This window comes from Podarcis erhardii (assembly GCF_964252035.2).
Source record: "Podarcis erhardii genome assembly, chromosome: 2".
In the NCBI taxonomy this organism is placed as follows: domain Eukaryota; kingdom Metazoa; phylum Chordata; class Lepidosauria; order Squamata; family Lacertidae; genus Podarcis; species Podarcis erhardii.
In genome coordinates this window covers 67116772-67138818 of record NC_138498.1, presented here as the reverse complement: position 1 = coordinate 67138818, position 22047 = coordinate 67116772, and the positions used below count along the sequence as shown (strand labels likewise).

Below are 22047 nucleotides of genomic sequence, written 5' to 3'. Positions count from 1 at the left end.
ACAGGCTACTATCAGCAAGCCTTGCACGCCCGGCGGCAACTCCCGCCGGGCGCGCAAGGCTTGCCGACACCTGCGCGAAGCACAGGGCATCCTCCGGAGGGCGCCCCATGCTCCCCGCTGCAGGCTGCCGCGCGCAGGGCTTGCCGACACCAGCGCGAAGCACGGGGCATCCTCCAGAGGGCGCCCCGTGCTCCGTGCTCCGCGCTGCAGGCTGCCGCTCGCAAGCCTTGCGCGCCCGCGGGAACTCCCGCCGGGCGCGCAAGGCTTGCGGATAGCTTCCTGAAGCCTGGAGAGCGAGAGGGGTCGGTGCACACCAATGCCTCTCGCTCTCCACACTTCAGCGAAAGCCTGCATTCGCCCCATAGGACGCACACACATTTCCCCTTCATTTTTGGAGGAGGGAAAGTGCGTCCTATAGGGCGAAAAATACGGTATGCTGCCAAGAAGGATGTTATTACTTTGTCTCATGGAATGCTTTCTGAATGTGTTTCCTTTCTCCTTCCAATTTGAATTAAAGGTAAAACTGAAGTACCCTATGCAATAGCCATTGTGCAATGAATAGTAAGTTCAGCAAGCACCTTCAAAAACAGTGTTATTCCGACAACTACAAGTTATTGAAGATATTTATACAGTAATCTGATCATTATCAGTACAACCAGAAGGCATGATTCCAACACTTGTACCTCTGGGCACCCTGTAACAAAGTCTTGCGAAGATGAAGTTGCTTTGATGACATCTCTGGTCAGATGGGTTTGTGGACCAACTTTAACTTTCTCCAAAGAGTCTCCTAAAATGCCTCCTCCTATTTTGCATTTGATCTGCAATGGTTACTATTTTGCATAATTTGTTCTTCCAGTCTCTTGAGAGCAGCAAGAAGTTCTGCATTGCACCTCCAGCATCAGGTGCAAAGGAGAAGCAATTGGGAGGATCAAAAAACTGTTTCCACCCTTCCCTTTGGCGCCTTGGAAGGTGAAGGGGGGGTAGGATTGCCATTTGCAAAAGCATTCTTTGAAACAGCCACCCCTCACCCTTTAAACATTAGAGTGAGCTGGTGAACTACAGGGCTCTTCCACCTCCCCTGAAGTTTAAAGGAGAAGGTGGGGAGGCTGCTTCAAAGAACACTTTTTGCTGAAATGGGAGTGCAGGAGACTTGCAAAACCATGCAATGTATTTTGACATGTGGCTGGCCCACTCATCCGTCAATCATGTGGGAATATAATAACATCATGTGAATGATAGGTGACCACCCTGTCAAATTTGGCCTGTGTCGCTGACAACAATCTGACATGTTAAGCCAAAGATGTTTCCCACCTGCTCTATAAACCCTGCTTGCGGAGAATGGGAAATCTTGTTTGACAAGCCTGTTTTTTCACCAGGTGCAGATACACCCTTTTATGCATGCCTTTATAATCATAAGGGTGATATGCTTGGTTTTTTTGAAAAAAAGAAAACCTCTAGAGTATTAGAGTAATGAGCTACATGCCTTTTTGTGGGCACAACCATAGCAATGTATTTATTAAGATCATATGCTGATTTTAGTACACAGGACTTAGAATTAACATCAGGCATACCTGAATTCTGTCATCACATTATTTCTGTGTGCGTGCACGCACACACGCACACACACACACACACATACACAGTCACACACACAGTTTGTTCTGAATAAACATACATCAGAATCCATGTGGATTACAGGGCCATTTTGAAGGGCATCTATAAGCAACAATGGTACATGCAGCTGGAGATGGTTATGGTCTGTGATTGCAAAATAGCTACTTGAACAAATATTCTGCTTCATATGCTCTCAGTAGTTCATTAATCACATGGGATATAATCCAGTGGAGCCATTATTTGCTATTATTACTTTTGAATAATTTCCATTCCTTTTAGTTGGGCTGGCACAGGAAATGTAACTTTTCCCCATGATAACCGATGCCTCTAAATGAAAAGAAGCTGTTTGTACCTATTCAATTAGTATGTTCCCAGAAACCACTGTATATTGCCATTCTGCAAAAAACCATGCTGTGTCACTATCTTCCTTGGTATGCTTACAGCCAGTAAATAAACATAAAGGCACTGCTGTGGCATTGTTCTCTTTCCCTGCATTGGAATTAAATGGTCATATTTCTTGGATTAGCCTCAGATGCTCTTATGTATTTGTCTTCATTTTCATGTTAACTCACGTCTACAGTTCACACTAAGCAAATCATCATGCACATCTTTCCCTCTTTAACACTGGTTGAATTTATTGTCTGTGTTCAGTCACTGAAAACAGAGAAGTGCCATCACTTCACTGTCCCAGCTGCCTATCTTTGGCTGACAAAGTATATCATTTAAAAAATGGACTGAGTCAGGAACCGACGTGCACTATCAGACAATCACGTTATCCTCTGAAGGTAATTCTGTACAATGTGTGTGCTGCATTGGCTTGGTTGCTGCACTACAGAATGGAGCTGTATCAAAGTGCTGAAGGAAATTAGCTGCTCCAAGGAAATCTGAGCCCCCCTCTCACATTACATTGGCAACTCCCAAGCTGCCAACAAGTTAATGCAAAATGCCAATGTAAACCTGAAGGGCTTGGCTAAAATGACCACCTGTGAATGTTGACAAGTGTGGACAAAAGGAGAAACAAGAGAACAGTAGGTTAGGAGCTAGAAAAACTCCCAAGGAAGCCCTGACTACCTTCCCACATATACAGCCTCTATCTCCATGGTGGTTAAAGCAGTACAGGTAGAATACCCTCCAGGAGATTTAGGAAAACAGAAATTCATGTTAAGAAAAATTCAGTTTTTTCTAGTGTTTCCCTTCACCTCAGGATGCCCTAGAGCAGAATATCAGCACCTCACATCTCCAGGACTTTCTCTAAACCTTCCTACTGAAGGCAATGTTTGCAGATGAAAATACATTGACCTTGTACAGTGGTACCTCGGGTTACATATGTTTCAGGTTACATACACTTCAGGTTACAGACTCTGTTAACCCAGAAATAGTACCTTGGGTTAATAACTTTGCTTCAGGATGAGAACAGAAATCGTGCAGCAGCGGCACGGCGGCAGCAGGAGGCCCCATTAGCTAAAGTGGTGCTTCATGTTAAGAACAGTTTCAGGTTAAGAACAGACCTCCAGAACGAATTAAGTACTTAACCCGAGGTACTACTGTAATGTTTAATGGAGGTCTCGTGCAGTGAAGTCCACATGACCATTTTACAAATGTCAGTGGTTCTCAAGTTGCTCTGAAAGACCACTGAGGCTGACATCTGCCATAGGGAATGGGCTGTGATCCCACCAGAAAGGGATTTTCACAAAGTCTTGCAGACCTATTGTCTCTTGAAGCTATTTGGGAATAGTAGGCTTTGCCACCTTCTTTCCCAAGGGTGGTCCATCAGAAGACTTCACCTTCATAAATACTGTCATCCTGTCCAAGTTAAACCTCAAGGCTCTGCACACATCAAGACTGTGCCAGCTCATTTCCTTTGAATGGGACAGATCTGGAGCAAAGGAGGAAAGCACATTGCCTGTGACTGATGGAAAAGGAAGTTCACCTTTAGCACAGAAAAAATAGCCATAGACAATGCCACCAATTTTGAGACTTGGAATATTGAGGCAGTTGTTACTAAAACATTGCCTTAAGGTTAGAATCTTGATTGGACAGATAGCTAAGGGTTTGAATGGCAGACCCATTAATGCTGTAAAGACCCAGTTAGTGTTCCATGATGGAAACCTGTACACTGTTGGCAGTACTTCAATTGTTTATTATTTTTAATTTTATAAATCCTCTAAGAGTTTTTGCATATGGAAAAATATTCAATAAGTGAACGTGGTTCTTTTTTTGCTCTCTCTAAACACATACAAGCTGGTAGAAAAAGAAGAAGAGTTTGGATTTGATATCCCACTTTATCACTACTCTAAGGAGTCTCAAAGTGGCTAATAATCTCCTTTTCCCTTCCTCCCCCACAACAAACACTCTGTGAGGTGAGTGGGGCTGAGAGACTTCAGAGAAGTGTGACTAGCCCAAGGTCACCCAGCAGCTGCATGTGGAGAAGTGGAGACGCAAACCTGGTTCACCAGATTATGAATCCACTGCTCCTAACCACTACACCACACTGGTACATCTCTGGTTGTTCTGAAACATTACAAATGAAGCATTACAAAAGTGCGTCCTTGGAGAACCAACAACTGAGAAGCATGATAGGCAAATAGTGTACTCAGTAAAGAGTTAGTATCATAGAATTAGAGTAGAGTTGGAAGGGACCATAAGGGTCATCTAGTACAACAGTTTGCAATGCAGGAATCTTTTGCCCAATGTGCAGCTCGAACCCACAACCCTGAGATTAAGAGTCTCATGCTCTACCAACTGAGCTATCGGCTCAGTTTGACAATGGAGTAGATCAGACATACTGTGAACCACAGTGAGGCATTACATAAATAAGGGGACGGGGATATAGGCTAACATCCTTCCACTTCTCTTCACATACTATGCGTTCTAGAGTCTTATCCTGGTGTGAGGCAACTCACTGTTTGTTGGTTTGAACAAAACAGCAAATTATACAGTGGTACCTCAGGTTACAGACGCTTCAGGTTACAGACTCCGCTAACCCAGAAATAGTATCTTGGGTTAAGAACTTTGCTTCAGGATGAGAACAGAAATCGTGTGGCGGCAGCAGGAGGCCCCATTAGCTAAAGTGGTGCTTCAAGTTAAGAACAGTTTCAGGTTAAGAACAGGTTAAGAAGTTCTTAACCTGAGGTACCACTGTAGTTTGCTTCTAGGCAGGGTGGTATAGAAGTATCCCTACTTTTTTTGTTCTTGGATCAAACCAGGAAAAACATGCTTTGTTAAGCACTGAATCACTTCATTATTTCCAATACATGCGATTTTGTGTGTGTTTGTGGCATTTTTGATACAGGAAACCAAAGACTGACTATTGTAGTAGCTGTGTCTGTGTCTGGAAAATAAGGAGCACAGTAAGAAAGGATGGAGTAAAACACTGACTCAGTTCTTAATTTGTGACAGCTACTTCCTATCAAGATGAGAAGGAAACAGCTTTAAAAGAATGGCCCTGTGAAGACCTTAAAATCAAACTCCCATTAGTGGCATAAACTTTGGCCACAGAAATTCCCTCCAGCTGGGCCAGGCAATAAATTCTACTTGGGCTTACTTGAATGGTTGTAAAATGGATTTCATATTAACATCTCAGGAGATTTCAAACTACATTTTAACAGAAGAACTTGTTCAAGAGGCACATCATTAATAGCTAAAGTCCTTGACATACACCACGGACAAGTGAAGAGCACTGGATGTGGAAGCTTCACAGCTGTTGAGAAAAATAATAATAAAGGACCATCTCAGGGGGGTTTAATAGCATTCCGTTTCATCCTTGTTATCCTTTAGCATGCAAGTTTTTAAAAGTATCCTTGCTAATTGCAAAGGTGATTAAAAACATGGATATCTGCCCAAAAGGATCTGGAATGAAACCATTTTGAAATCTGTGGCATCTGGAGTTTTAGTTACTGCCCACCTGGTCTAAATTCAAGTTGTGGGCTGGAGATGAAAAGGCCCGCATGCTAGTTCTGTTCCCTCGAGTCATCTGCTCCGAATATGGAGTGCACATATAATGGGTGAAGGGATTAGATATGGGATGAAATATGGTTTATGGGATGGATGCCTCAGCAACACCGAAGCCTTTCATCTCTCTCGGTCACTGTTGGTATCAGTCCAAACCAGGTGGGTAGTGGATGCCTGAAAACAGCTGACACCTGCTGTTCAGCAACCAACAGTGGATGAAATGAACCTTTAAGACTAGTTTGTGGTGGATATGCCTTTTACTCTTTGTTACTCTATGCAAACATAAACAAAAATATGAAAAAAAAATGGTTTGTTTTTTTAAAAGGACCAAAACATTCCATCTATCTCTCTTTCTCTGAAAAATTTCAGTGTACAAATAAAGTAAATGAAACAAAAGAAAAGAGTGCTTGAAACTATAGTACAACACAATATATAGGTGTATAAATAATGCTGTTATTCCAATGAATATACAATTATCAAAAATATTACTCTGGCCCCCTTTGATCAATGGATGGAAGATACGGCAACTCTTGCAACGTAGGAACAGATTGCTTTTAGATGCAGATTGTATATGGATAAATACGATGATATTTGGAATCCATTTATAAAAATTATAAGGATTTGCCAAAACATTCCATATATTGGGTGTTGAGGCTTCAGCAGTGAGTTGCCTCAGTATCCCATTTGTAAATATGGATATACAAGCATGGCTATATTAATACTAATCCACTTTGCAAAATTAAAATTCCTGAGATTCCTGCATTGCAGTGGGTTGAACGAGATGACCCTTGGGGTACCTTCCAACTCTACAATTCTATGATTCTGTGAAAATTGTTGTAAAGTTTGCTATGATATATCCATGCAAGGCACTTTGAACATTCCAAGGTTTTCTAGAAGTATTTATCATTGTTGTTGTTCCTTATTGAATCCTTATAATCTAAACTTAAGAGGTCAGCGTAGAAATTGTTGTTGCTGCTGCGGCTACTACCATTTTAAATAATAATAATAATAATAATTATTATTATTATTATTATTATTATTATTATTTATACCCCGCCCATCTGGCTGGGTTTCCCCAGCCACTCTGGGCGGCTTCCAACAAAATATTAAAAAGATGACCCACTTGTCATCTAAGGTCCCAGGGCAGGTTACAGCCATTTAAAATGCAACATTAAAAACAGTTCTAAAGACTTATAGGTGGTTTTTTAAAAATGTAACAAATCTTAGTGATTTTTCTCCATTAAGCCATATGGTTACCTTTCCTTAGCTGGTGATAAAGTAGCTAAACGAGCATACTTCTCTTAATTTCGCAGAGACTCTCCAAACACACAAATATGCATACATGGGACACAATCCTTCTTGCCAGCAGAAGTGTAGTGTCCCCGTACAGCAACATGATTTGGCCCTTACCCGTTTTACAAGAAGCCTGGTTACTTTAACAGACAACCTGAGTATATTACAGGCTTATCCAAAAACACACTTTCCCACAATATGCTGAGGGCCATAATATAGGGAATTGAGAGCTTTATAAAGCAGCAATAATCTTTAACCTCTGACATCCTACAAGGAGATACTGCATTTTATATATCGAAATGAGCAATTTTAACATCCCACCATTAATTATTATAACTCTTTCATTAAAGGTAAGACACCAAATCCTTAATAAAAAATGATAACTTGGCATTATATGTCACTTTACTTCTTGTCTCTTAAAATGCTAATATCTAAAGAGTCAAATAGGACATGCTGTAGTTTATCCTCCTCCACCACAGGCAAATTTCAGCATTATAGGCATAAAATGCCGCCTCTTGCTTTTAGCCCTTGTTATATCAAATGTAAGCAGATTTTCATTAAGTTCACTGGAAGGGAACATTTCACTTTAGCTGCAGTATCCCTTCATTGCCTGAGCTTTTCTGCTGTACTGAAACCTGCTGGGAGGCCATTTCCCTCTTCTTTCTTTATGACCTCATTTGATACTGTGCCTGAGTAGTTTGGACATTTTTGTTTTGTTTACTTTCTTAACTCAATCCCTAGAGCCCCTTTTATGGCCTGGTGAAATGTGGCTCCCACAATTTTCATTAGAAGTAAAGAGTCGCCTTTTTTATTTCTTTGGGTGAAACAGAGGGACCCTTTCAGAAGAAAGCTTATTATGTAACAAAAGGAGGAAAAATGACTCTTTTAAGGAGTTCACAGGTGATATATTATGTTGGTCAAATTATGCCCCCCCCCCTGCCTCTGAAAAGTATTTGTAAGCTTCTGCCTGAATGCAACACATTTTACAACAAGGTCTAATGCTTGATATTTTTCACAAATGAAAGGAGGAATACAAGAAAACATTGCTTTTTTGGCAAGGTGAATGAGGAAGAACTTAGGTGGACTGTTCTGCTTCTATGAATTATCAGAATAGAGCTGCCTGCCTGAAGTTTACAGATTGTGTCCTTCCTTGGCTTATTATTATTGTCGGGGATTCAAAGGGTAAATCTCTTCCAATCTGCCAGTTGAAAGAATACAGTCCAGCAACTGAGAGATCCTGTGAGGCTTCTGGCTATCTGTTTTGCCTCAAAGAGCAAGCACGCTTTACTCATGGATAGAAGAAGGTGAACTGTAGAATCTCCCAGCTTCCTAAGCAATAATGGTTTGCAATCTCACATTCCTTTCCCCATCATATTACAAAACCATCCACACACAGCACTGGCCTTACCTAATGCAGCAGGGAGAAGCTGCCTCTTTCTCTGTCTATCTTTTGTGCCTTACAAATATTGCATCACAACTGCAAACTCAACTTGAATTTGAGTTCCACAAGTTGACTATCCACCTTTGACAACTGTTACCCACTTCAACAAAGAAGTGGCTAATAAAACTTCCATTTATTCAAACACTTTCTCAATCTGCAGTTTATGCATCGGTTTGTGCCAGCTTCCCAAGAAAAAGATTATTCACCCCATGTCCTCAGAGGACCTACATCAGTATGAGTTTTGTTAAGACTTTCTTGGACCCAGACAATTGCTTTCAGCTTATTACTGTGGTAATCAAATTTCTGCCTCCACATTTCCTACATCACCCTCAAGTCATGTGACACTGTATGAAATACGTTCCTTTAATAGTCGCTTGCCTCATTCTGGCCAAGGACACATTGTCCTCGTGTAGATGAAATTAAAATGACTGCATTGTTTCACTTGCCAGTGAGCCTTCACGTACATATTTATACATGCATTTCTAACAGCTACTTTGGCTGATGGGAAAAGCAGTGGCTGCCATTTCTAAATCTGAGATGACTAAAGTCCAGCTGTTAACTGCTGCTTTTTCAGACCCAAACAAGGCAAGGTTTTGGGTGTGCGTGCATGTGTGTTTGCCTTTTTTATGCATAACAAAACAATTATTTCCATAAGCAAACAGTGGGGAATTGCTCTCATTTCCTTAAACATGGTTTTGGTATAAGAAGAGAAGCAGGTAAAGAAAACTATCTCAGAGCCTGTACTAATGGGACTTAACTCTCTCAGGCACAAGGGCGAGTACCAACAACTATCCTATGGGAAGGATTCTTTTCAGCAGGGAGAGAGGGAGGCAGGCAAAGACTATTTCAGAGTCTGATTAGGGTTGGCTTCAAGTAAAGGTAAAGGGACCCCTGAGCATTAGGTCCAGTCATGACCGACTCAGGTTGCGGCGCTCATCTTGCTTTATTGGCCGAGGGAGCCGGCGTACAGCTTCCGGGTCATGTGGCCAGCATGACTAAACCGTTTCTGGCGAACCAGAGCAGTGCACGGAAACGGCATTTACCTTCCCACCGGAAGGTATTTATCTACTTGCACTTTGATGTGCTTTCGAACTGCTAGGTTGGCAGGAGTAGGGACCGAGCAACGGGAGCTCACCCCGTCGCGGGGATTTGAACCGCCAACCTTTTGACTGGCAAGTCCTATGCTCTGTGGTTTAACCCACAGCAACACCTGTGTCCCATTTGGCTTCAAGTAGCCCCAGCCATTTTATCACCAATTGCCCCGTGGGAAAGAACTTGGTGGCTTTTTATATGTTGATCCTGTATGCTGTGTTTTAATTTTTTATTTTACTGTAGTTTAGTGTTTCATGTACATAGCTTTGGAAGCGTTTTTCTTCTGAAGGTGAGACACAAACAACTGCCATGAAATAGATAAATGTTTTACTTGTGTTTAAGCTTTTGGAAAACATTTCTGTATGCTCATCAAACTATAATTTAAGGACCTGTATAGTATAGGTTTAGTTGTTTTGGCCTGAAAGTACCCTTTCCAACACATACCCAGTGCATTCTAGTGAGGTTGTTAGTGGTGGAGTTTTCTCAGAATGGAGGTTACTTATTTAATGCCTCCTTGACAAGATAAGCAGCAGTGCCTAAGCTTTTGAGAGCTCAGATTTGTGTTGCCACCCCAACATACTGTCTACTCATCTCCAGACAGTAGAAAAGATATGGCACAGACTCCATTACAAAGTCAAAACTTACTTGCTTAACTACTAGCACCATAGAGAATGCAGAAGGAACAACAACACTAACTAAACGTGGGTAGATATCACCATTTGCTGCACAGAATAGGGAAGAATGCCACCTTGTTAAATTGCCTTCTTCGTGTTATTCTGGTGTGTAACTCTTTCCTTGGGCAATCTAGAAACTTAATTGAGCGTCTAATCATAGATGTCAGAGCCATTGAGACTGGTTTTGAACAGCACTGGGACAAATAATATCAAGTTATCAGAAACTTTCTGAGGTAAATTTTTTTTAATTACAACAGTGGCTTTCCTCTTGTCTGATGCTTGCAGTTAGGGCACACAGAGCAATATACAGTAGGAATGTTTTTTATTCATCAGGTTGTGTAGGATTTAATTAGCATATGGTTTTAAGGAAACAAATTTGCATTTCAACAGTGAAGAACCCCCAGAACAGTGTGTCGGGGTGGAGGGGAGAGCGGGGAGCAATATTTCACTGGTTCTTGCACTGGCTGCCAGAATGCTTTCATTTCATTCTGAGCTTAAGGTATTGCTAACTTGAGTCTTAAAGACTTGAATCTTAAATGCCTGAAGAACTGCCTTCTTCAGACAGGGCCTGCCTTCTCCCTAAACAAGGCCTTCCATTGTCAGGTATAATACGTGACGTAAGAGAGGGCCTTTTCCATAGTGGTGATCTGATTATGGAACTTGGTTATTTTCTCAAGCCTTTGGTTGTTTTTAACTGTTCTGCTTGAACTCTTCACTATATTTTAGTTTCTGATTATTTTAAATCTGATGTTGATGATATTTTTAGCAGTTCTCTCTATAAATGGATGGCTCCAAGTCATCCAGGGTTTTATAATGTTTTTATTGTTCCCCAATCTGGTATTCCAGGAGGAAGGGCGGGATATAAATATTTAAGACAAACATTTAACAATGTTTACATTATTTGTTTCATTTCAGTTGTTCAGCTCATTCAGTTTCAACTTTTTGACTTTTCCAACCAGTTCATCCCACTGTTTGTTCAACAAAAGCCAAGGAAACCCAACAAAATAAAAGAGGACTCTGTATTTGGATTTAGGCTATAAGTGACTACATTTTATAGATGTGTTGTCCATTGTTGACAGCAGAGGTCCAATTTAATTGATACCTAAAGGCACAATTCAGTGAATAACAAACAGAACTTCCATTTTTCTAGTGAGCTAGAAAAAAGGCAGAACTTCAGTATGATATTTAGCCAAAGTTCATATTTGGGAGTTTTGTTTGTGTGTGAGAATGTGTTTTGTTTGTTTGCTTGCATCTCTGGAAATGGGACAAAGCCATTATATTTGGGCATTATAGTTTGGGCATTTCAGAGGTGTGTTTTCTGCTTTACTTTAGCTTTGAAGTCTAGCAGTGGTAGGGAAAAAAATTGGTCTGTGGTTCCTAACCATATCCTAGACACCTTGGAAATTAAAGCCTCAAGGAATTTGCTTTTGTGCATGTTACAAAAAAGAATACACACACATACAAAAACACCAAAAATGATAGTTTCACATTAAATGTGCCTTATCAAAGGCTACTGGTGACCCCCTCACTACTGACCCAGAACAGGTAAAGTGAAGGTAGAACACTATGCCTTATCTTCGTGGACGTTAATTTTAAATATCTTTAGAAATCGGCCCTCATTAATTGTTTGGTCTCTGTGGTCTAAGGTAAAAGACTACAATCCTCTTAAAAGTGATGGAATAAGATCGCTTTGACAAAATCATGGATGGCTGTGATATACTATGTGTGCCAAGGAATATAATAAAAAAAATAAAAGAAGCTTAGTCAGCCACAATGTCCTTTGGGTTAAATCTGCCCAGAATTATACACGTGAAGAGCAGCTCAGTAGCAGCAACCTGTCATTAAAAGATAAGATCACTTTAAGCCATCAGGGGGAAACGTAGCTACTTCTGTTTGATCTTAGAGGAAAACAGCTATAATTCACACTATGTATAATTTAACAGAGGGTAAAGGCTTTGCAAACACAAGAATATTGTTTATGATCTCTCAACATAAGTCTATAAAATATTGCATTTTGAAATGTTAAAAATACCATTATACTTCAGTATAATACCTATTTCTTCTAGTGCTCACATTGTTATGAAAATAGCTATTGATTTCCGGCTGCAGCCAACAGATGGAATGTCTGGAAGAGGGTGTTTGTTGTCATAACAACAGTGGACTGACAGCCCTGTTGAGAGCTTAACTTAAATTAGAGAGCAGAGCCCCACTATGCAACCCTCAATTATTTGACCCCCCTTTCTAAAGTTCAAGGCGCAATATCAGTAGCTTTATATCAGAGTAAATAACATCCCCCTTTTGCCAGATCTCAGCATACCTAAATGCAGTTGACATTCCCCAAGAGTCTTTCAATGATTTAAGTGTGCCCCTGTTTGCTCTGCTTGCTAACCCCTCTTACTGCCATTTCCACCACATTAACACCCTAGAGCTTCCCTTCTCACCCCATGAAACCACCGAACACACTTTTCACCATCCCAACACTATTCTTGAAGCCACTTTTCTGTTCTGCAGCTTGACTTTGCATCCCTGTTTTCACCATCACCCCTGTCCATGCCTCCCGCTTTCCTTTTGTGGAACCCCACCCTGCACACAACATTCCGTGTCTTCCTCCTCCAACACTTTGCAACTACAAAGCATCCTTTTCACCTTATGAAGCTACCAGCCTGTCCTATTATACAGACCCTTTCATACCCCTGCTTCTATCTTCAACCTCATTCCCATGCCTCCTACTGCATCCATTTTTGCAACCCCCTTTGCACCCCCATTTTCACCTTCACTCCTCCCCCCCTCCATCTTTCTCCATTTATCAATTTTCCTTTACATGCAGATCAGCATGTTTTCCATGCCTTATCCTCTCTCATGTTATGCAGCCTGCTTTGCACACACATCCTGCAATGATATATGTTACTGTACAGTCATACCTCGGGTTACAAATGCTTCAGGTTGCATGTTTTCAGGTTGCACACTGCGCTGAACCCAGAAGTACTGGAATGGGTTACTTTCGGGTTTCGGCACTTGTGCAGAAGCACTAAATTGTGCTTCGCGCATAAGCGCCGAATCGCAACCTGCACGTGCGCTGATGCGGCGCTGTGGGTTGCGAACGTGCCTCCGATATGGATCACGTTCACAACCCGAGCGTCCACTGTATCTTTAAGATGAATAGATATTAAGAGCAAGCTTGTCAGTTACAGAATCTGGAACCTTAAGTTGAGGGCAACGCATGGTACCAGGAGTGAAGTACATGACAAGTGTAACATACTGTGGAATATTTAAGGCCTCCACATCCCTTATCTCTCACACAAGGCAACTGAGGGTTGCAAGAGGGAGAAGTTTAAAACAGTCCTATTTTTCCTTTCAGTGCTGTTGCCAGCTTGCTTCTTGTCTGAGTAAAGAGTGGGTTTAGGGACAGTGATATGAAAATTGTGGATTTAAACAATGGCAGATGTTTGAGTAAAGCAGGGATAGAGGCACACAGAGGGGTTGTTTTAAAAAATGAACAAACAAACAAGTTTTAACAAGGAGAAATATCAGAGATGGGTGTAACATCAAAAGGCTAACAAAACAGAGCCTTTTCCAACTCCCGTCTTGTTGTGCACATTGTTTTAAGCTGTCACTCCTTGCTCACTCTACACAAACCTCTGCCATTATTTAAAATCACCACTTTTTTGCTGTTTTTGTAAAACTGACATTTTACTTTCCACTCCCTCCATCCTTGTTTAACTCAAACTTCTGCCACTGTTTTAAACCACCACTTTACTCCGCAGTGTTCCTTACTTCTCACTCCTATGCAATGGCCACTGCTGCTGTGCAACCTGCCTTTTCTTTCAATGCTCCCCTCCTCCTCCTCCTTCAACCTCTAATGGGAATTTAATGATGCCAGCATGGGTGTAGCCGGGGGGGGGGGCAGTGGCCGAGGGGCAGCTGGCCCCCCCAAATCAAGTAAATAAATAAAAATACTTAACATCTCAGCCTGTCCCCATTAATGGATATATCCTTTATTTATGGTGCCCTCCTTGGCCAAGAAAACGAGCATGAACTGAAGATCTCACAAGGAATGGAGCAACAGGTTTCAAAAGCAGCTTTACCACCACCAGAAAGCCCAGAGAAGTGATATCAAGGAGAAGTGCTCATCTGATTTTATCTAAATTCATACTGCCCAATCAGAAATCAGAATCCTTCATGATCATTTGGGTCACACTTGCATAATATTTGTCATGAAATTGTTCTTACTGGTACCTTTAAAGTATTTTGTCAAACTCTTTCAGTGTTTGAAAATTTCCCAGCTACTGAAAACTAGTTATAAAAATCTAGACAGAATATATAGATGTAGGCTAGCACAACTGACCAAAAATAACCACATTTTCATAGATATAAAAAGCTGAGACATCACCTTGCTGACAAAGGTCCGTATAGTTAAAGCTATGGTTTTCCCAATAGTGATGTATGGAAGTGAGAGCTGGACCATAAAGAAGGCTAATCGCCGAAGAATTGACGCTTTTGAATTGTGGTGCTGGAGCAGACTCTTGAGAGTCTGAAGCTGAGGCCACTTCATGAGAAGAGAAGACTCCCTGGAAAAGACCCTGATGCTGTGAAAGATTGAGGGCACAAGGAGAAGGGGGCAACAGGGGACGAGATGGCTGGACAGTGTTCTCGAAGCTACCAACATGAGTTTGACCAAATTGCAGGAGGCAGTGGAAGACAGGAGTGCCTGGCATGCTCTGGTCCATGGGGACACGAAGAGTCGGACACGACTAAATGACTAAACAACAACGGCTGAATTAAACTTTTTAACTAGTTCATATTAAAGAATCACATGATTTATATGTTGTATAAACCAAACTATGGTTTGTCAGGCCAGCTTTACTCCACATTGTCTTTTTTTTTACTGCTGTGACACACTAAGCTAAGCTGAGGTTTGTCCTTGGCTACAATTTGTGGTTAGTGAGGAGAAAGCTTAACACATCAAACCAAATCTTGAAAGGAGCCCAAACATCAGATTTCATCTACTGAAATGGGCATTCACCTTGGTAGCCAGGAATAAAGTGAAAGGGAAGAAATGGTCTTGTCATATTCCCTAAGGGGGTTATCTAAAGTCCAGTTTCATAACAATCCTGCCCATGACTCCAAATCATGCACAGCTGACAAAACAAATAAATAACATGAACATGGGCTGCAATCGTGTACACTGGACTAGGTAATGGCCATAATTCCCCTTGCAGTTTTATTCCAAGTGCAGCCGTCTCTGTGCGGGCTGCTGTATTTCACATATAACTGTGGTTATGATAACACTTGTGATGGGGAATCTCATAGTTTATTAAAAATGCCATATTGCATTGTGGTACCAGTACTGATTTATAGCACATTGCTTTTCAGCTAGCCTCACACGAATGCTTCTCCAGAAATATTTCACTGCAAAAGAGGAAGGAGCAATGTCATGTAAGTTGTCCCTAAAGAAATAGCATTGGTTTGCTACCCTTCTTTCTGGACAGATGTCGAATAACTGATTTTCAACACAGAAGATGCAGTAGTATTTTTGTGGATGTACTTCAAAGTCAGTTTCAGCTTCATTATTAACTTCACATTCCAGGGCTCAACCCTCGCAAAACATTAGGTTGCTAGGGTCTACCTGGGTTAGCCCTAGTTCAAAGTAAGTTTGAAGAAGTGTGTTCCTGGTAAGTAGGATGGGAGTGGGGAGTTACATATATAGCTCACACTGAAATAAGTAAAAATAATGAAGGTGTTTGCTCAATTTGCTGTGATTTCAGTGAAGTTCCTGGTGGATTCTGCTAACTTGTTTTCCCTAAAAACACCTTTGCATAGCAATTGCCCAATTCTTTTATTCCTAAATCATATCTGAATGACCCTTTAAGAGGCAATCTTACATAAACCACCCTAAAATACTCCAAGAGAAACCTGTAAGAATCTTGCAGAAACCATCCTAAAACCCTTTAAGAATCTCAAGTGAAACCATAGCTTACCAGAACCATGCAAACATGCGGGCTTCCAGAAAGTAACCTGCAGCCACCTTGCTAAGAGAGGACAGTTACGGTTATAACTCTTAAAGCCCTATATGGCTTAGGCCATATAGGCTATCGGAACGACCCATCTTCTCCCATATGAACCAGCCTGGGTTCTATGGTCTTGGAGGGAGGCTCTTCCCTCTGTTGATTTCCTTAAGAATGGATCGGTTTGATCTTCTTGCAGTCCATGGGACTCTCAAAAGTCTCCTCCAGCACCATAATTCAAAAGCATCAATTCTTCGGCGATCAGCCTTCTTTATGGTCCAGCTCTCACTTCCATACATCACTACTGGGAAAATCATAGCTTTAACTATACAGACCTTTGTCGGCAAGGTGATGTCTCTGCTTTTTAAGATGCTGTTTAAGATGATCCATGAAGGGGACTTTTTAAATACAGAGTATCTATTTTTGTCAAGTTAATCATTATGTATTCAATGGGTTTAATAGTGAGCAGTTATTTGTAGTTCTATTTCCCTCTCTTTCCTTAATTTTCTTTTTAAAACCCTTTATAGCACAGCATGAAAAGAAGCATTACTTCATTCAGAACTATTATTTTGCAAAACAAGCCTTCCCATTTCACCTGAACATGGCCTTTAAATTGCTGCCTGGGACAGCAGGTCTCACTACGACTATTTAGCTAGCTCAGTGTTCTACATGGTACAGGAGAATTCTTCTCAGCTAAAACCAAAGTGTAAGCACATTTTACCTGCCACTTGGTACTTTTAATTATGTATACTTGCATTTGCTTGCTTTTTCTTAACACTAGGGGACCAACCTTTTCTTCATCAAATCTTGCATACAAGTGAAGAATAACTGAGGAGAGAATGTTGGTGGGGTGGGGGGAGAATAAAGAAAACTGGTTGCCATGATTTATTTCTTCTTCAAGTCCTTATCTCAGTTATGTGCAGTCTTCTGACACAGGGGAAAAACAATTATCCTGTGATATGATCACATGATTTTTTCTGAATAGGCTGCTTCAGAAAAACATTTCACTATACGAAAACAATAGCCAAAGTACACATGGCTGCTCAATGTGTCTCTTTAAGTTATCGTTTACTCCAGGCATAGGCAAATTCAGCCCTCCAGCTGTTTTGGGACTACAACTCCCATCATCCCTAGCTAACAGGACCAGTGGTCAGGGATGATGGGAATTGTAGTCATCTGGCGGGCCAAGTTTGCCTATGCCTGGCTTACTCATTTGGTTGATTCCGAGTCTAAAAATCAGCTAGCTATAGGTGTATACCACTTTCCAGTTGAACAAGCCAGTCCACTGAGACATAAAAAGCTGGATGAGGGCATGGCCTAACATAGGCTTATCACAATATTCATACCCTCCAAGTGTCCCAATTTTCCAGGAACAGTCCCGGAATTACGAAAGCTGTCCTGGCTTTTGATTTGATCCCATACTGTCCCTATTTTCCCCATCAGAGCCATGGCTGCCAGGGAGAGGGAGAGGGATGGCGATGGCTGAAGCTGAAAGGGAGCATCCCATTGCCTCTCCATGGCTGCTACTGCCAGCTTCCTCCTCTGGTCAGCTCATAGAGGCTGCTGGACAGCAGGCAAGGAGGAAGAGAGGCTGCAGCCGCTGAGGCCCAGCCCCACATGACATGCTGGCTGTGAGGGCCAGACAGAGGCCAGGGCTTCCCTGAGCGAGAAGAAAGGGTGACTGAAACAGAGCACAAGGTGTGTTGATTTTTTTTTAATATAAAAAATGCTTTGTGCATCCGCATCTAATCTTGTCCCTTTTTAAAATTTATTTATTGGTGTGTGTTTTTCTTTTTGTAAATCTACCAAAGAACAAAACAAAATGGGATTAAGGGGTGGGTGGGGAGGTTGAGGAGGGTCATCTGGGTGGGAGTGAGAAATATCCCTATTTTCATCGGAGGAATGTTGGAGGGTATGCAGTATTGTAAGCTGTACAACTGTGTACACACCATGCCTTTAATGCCCATTCAAAACCCATTTAAAGAATTCTGGACACTGCAGTTTATGCCACACAGAGTTACAATTCCCAGCCACCTTTAACAGTGCCCAGAGGGAAAGAACATGCTCCAGAATAGCACATCATTTCCCTTGAATATTTTGTTTCTCTTCTCTTTGAATCGTTTCTCTTTCGTTTTAATTATGTGTGTTTCTTTGCTCTCGCCTCTTCTAATTTTCTAATGCCTACATCCTATATTTCTTCTATAGCTTCTCCCTGTTGCATTGTTTTGCTATGACTGTCAGCAAGAATTATATACGAGGCATAACATAAATTATTCCAGTTGCATTATTTATTTCATAATCACTCCCAGAAAATTTATTCCTTACTTGCTGAATTAAACATTTTTAGAGGTCAGTCTTAATAACATCTACTGTACTTGCATGGAAATTCTAGATATATATACAGTGCCAACAACTAATTGTTGCAAAAGAGGCCATTACAACAGCAATGTAGAAACACTGGGCCACTATTTCATGGACAGTCATGAGTGGTTCCATGCAGATGGCATGGTTATGACTGTCTGAATATGTGACCTTTGCATATTTATTAACCTAGATTTCATTTTGATTTTTGCATTCCAACTTTTAACAAGGTGCTACACATTAAATCCCCAAAGAGTTGGGCAAGCATCCATTCATCCACCCACAGAACAATCCTATGCATATTTATTCAGAAGTAAGTCGCACTGTATTCACTGCAAGTACCTTAGGCTGCAATCCTACACACACTGATGTGAAAGTAAGCCCACTGAATTCAGTGGGATTTACTTATGAGTAAACATGCATAGGGCTGCTATGTCAGTTGCCTTTAACGGGCTCCTCTGCTGCCCCCTGAGTTACAGCACTGATCCTCTCAAATCATAGTTCATATTCTATGACTCAATGATTCTCCTGTCCCTTTAAAATCACTTACAACTATCTTCTCCTCTCCCCATCCCACATATTTTACTTTCCCCTTTACAGCAGCATGCCGTTGATGTCCTATATAAATGTTAATGAGAATTGTAGCTGTAGATGTACTGAGAAGCTCTTCTGGAAACACTGTGATCACTGCCAATACAAATTAGTTGCTATTAATACTCATTTGCGGATATCATGCAGAGAATTTGCAAGAGTTTTGTTTTCTTCGGTAGTGGTTATATATTTTTTTAAAGCATCATAGTCATAAAGGATAATTTTCTGCAGCTCATTCATGGCATTATTTTTCTCTCTTTTACTGCTTCAAACATTCTCCTGCCAGCTATATACTACAGCTGTATATACTACAGTCTGAAAGGATAACAAACAGAAAATATGGTTGTTGCCACGGAAGATCCAAGCCCAAAGCTTTCTTTCTGTCATGCCCCCATTTCTTCGTTCTTGCCACCCACATGAAATCAGGATGAAGGCCAAATGCATTTAAAGCATTTTAAAAATATGATCCATTACCACTGTGTCATGAAAACAACATATTTTTGGGGGAAATGTCTCAACCACAAATATTGCAGGAATAGAGGTGAGGGACAGAAATGGCGAGGTGGGTAAAACTTGGCATATTTGTGAGGTATCTCCATTATAGTTTTGGTCTGTTTCTGCACTCAGTGCTTGAGTTTCTTTGGAATGTATATTATTTAAGAACTTGATTGCAGACATTTTGCATTAGCATCTGCATTGAAAAACTATGCGTTCTGCTGAAGTGCAGAATGCTAGCCCAAGTTTTTGCAATTCTTTTATCCTTCAATAGTCAAGAAACATTTTCATCACTACATTTTTTGTGGCAGTAAGGAATACATAAATCAAGCAAGGACAATCGATATAACAACATTTCATGCCAAACAAGCTGATAGGCAATGTAAGATGACAAATGTGACACCTATGTGTCTTAATATCCAAAAAGGTTTATTAGAAACATCACCTCACCTTTACTCTAACTCTCCAAGCCACCACAAAACAAAGACATGCAAGGAGAAGACAAGACACAAAGATGACAGGCAAGAGGCAATGTCATTCTAGTAACAACAGTACAATGTCTGTCTTCAGAAAAAGTGATCCCACACATGTAAAGTAGCCAGTGATCCAAAGCCATTTGTCAGAAGAAAAAAAGAATACAGAATGCAGAGAATGATGGCTGTGCAATCACCTGGAACTTATCATTGTAGATGACTCACAAGACTGTAGTGCAGGTAGAGATGAAGAAGTAGAAGAAATGGATCTAGAGCCCATGCGTAAGGCAACATGTGTCATTTGAGGCTCAAACAATTTTAATAGAACTCTAGAAGTGCCTAGGACACTGAAGCTATCAAGATGCGAAAAGACTATGCAGAGAGAGAAATTAGCTCAGTTCCTTCATAACACCATTGTCACTGTTAACATGTTGGATGAGCCACCCTCACCCATCAATACCTGAAAGACAATGTGACCCAGGGGCTCAATAGTGACACAGAGGACCTATTCCTCATGGGATTGGAGAAGGGCTATAGTATATTAGTAGAACATTTATGTTGCATGCAGAAGGCATGCAATATCCCAGCACCTGTAGGTTGGGCTGGGAGAAACCCCTGCTTGAAACCTTGGAGACCCATTGCTAGTCAGTGTAGACAATACTGAGCTAAGATGGATCAATGACTCTGCAGAAGGCAGCTTCTTGAGTTATTGGATTTCCTTTCTTTGAAAAAGGGAGAAAGAATTGCCCAAGTGGTTCACATGTTGAAATGACTTGGCAGCTGTGTGCACGTACTGCTCCAGAACACAAGGTCTGCTGCCAGCAACAACGTATGAACCAGGGAATTGGCAACTGAGCCATAAAAAAGACACTTTCCCCAGGTTACAGATCTGTACAGATCTGTGACCATGCTATCATTCTTCTGCCTGCTGTCACTATGTAACTGACTATGGGCTTTCAGCACCTTCAGTAAGCACAGCTAAAAAGAGGTCTCAGTTTTTCTGAGGTCGGGCAAGTACAAAGAATGAAGCTCCAGTGACGTGCATTCCCCATTTTTTTCATTCAGTCACAGAGTTCTACTTTAAGCACACCTGCCTTCTTGCTATTCAGCAGCATCTATGCTACAAGATATGTGTGGGTGTTCCTTTCTTTGTTCAGGGGCTGAAATGCCACCAGTCAGAATAGAAAATTCAAGCAAGGCGCCTTTGAGTTACATTGAAACTAAATGCCAAAGTTTACCTTAGTTCCTTGAAGGGGTCTGCCCTGACATTGGGAGTTTCTATGGATTTAGGGAACACTACGCCTTCTGCTCCTGAAATAACAAAACAGAACACAAGTGTATATGTTATAAACTGTGATATGTGGCACATTTTACAGTTAATCTATCTCTAGCCCATAACATACATCCTATATCCTTATAACTACCCAGAGTGAGGATACTGAGATTCCTCTGCCTGTGATATATTTGTTCAACTTATAGAAACAATAATTTAGTGCATTAAGGGCTCTAATCCTATACATGTTTACTTGGGAGAAAGTAACATTCACCACAGTAAGACGTGCTTAGGAAAGACTCTTATGATTGGATTGCACAAATGCATAAATGTAAAGCATTTTTTTAACAGATATATTTAAAGCAGGTCTTAAATGAGGTACTATATGAATACAAACCCTTTGAATGAGCTGTCTTTCCAAATGCAGTCAATGTGTGTGGTGTTATTTCTCAATTCTTTTTAGAAAAGTTCTCAAAAGGGTGGTGAATTACTCTGGAGGTGCATCATTGCTGCCCAAAATGGCTGAACACACGCTGTATTGCCTCCTCCCTTTGTTAGTTGCAGTTGATCCAGCACATAGGTATGTATGCATTTTTATATATATTTATTACTTGCTTGCATTTATTACCTGCCTTTCACAAAAAGTCCAAGGACAAGTTATATATCAGTAAAAAGGTAAAATACAGCATACAAGGCAGTTAACAGTTAAGCAACTGATCAACAAAGAAGGCCAAACCAATCAACAACCATTGTTGTTGTTTAGTCGTGTCCAACTCTTCATGAC

At 41.0% G+C, this 22047-nt stretch overlaps 2 protein-coding genes across 4 annotated transcripts in view; one reads left to right on the top strand and one right to left on the bottom strand.

The window, feature by feature from the left end:
• The window catches only part of SGCD (sarcoglycan delta), a 394603-nt gene that overhangs the window by 26351 nt on the left and 346205 nt on the right, over positions 1-22047 (bottom strand). For both annotated transcript variants that reach the window (XM_081851583.1, XM_081851582.1), the window contains one exon: positions 21229-21301. In XM_081851583.1, the coding sequence (XP_081707709.1) occupies positions 21229-21301 (73 nt within the window). The remainder of the gene's footprint in view (positions 1-21228; positions 21302-22047) is intronic.
• The window catches only part of LOC309336095 (syncytin-2-like), a 396307-nt gene that overhangs the window by 44205 nt on the left and 330055 nt on the right, over positions 1-22047 (top strand). The window lies entirely within an intron of this gene.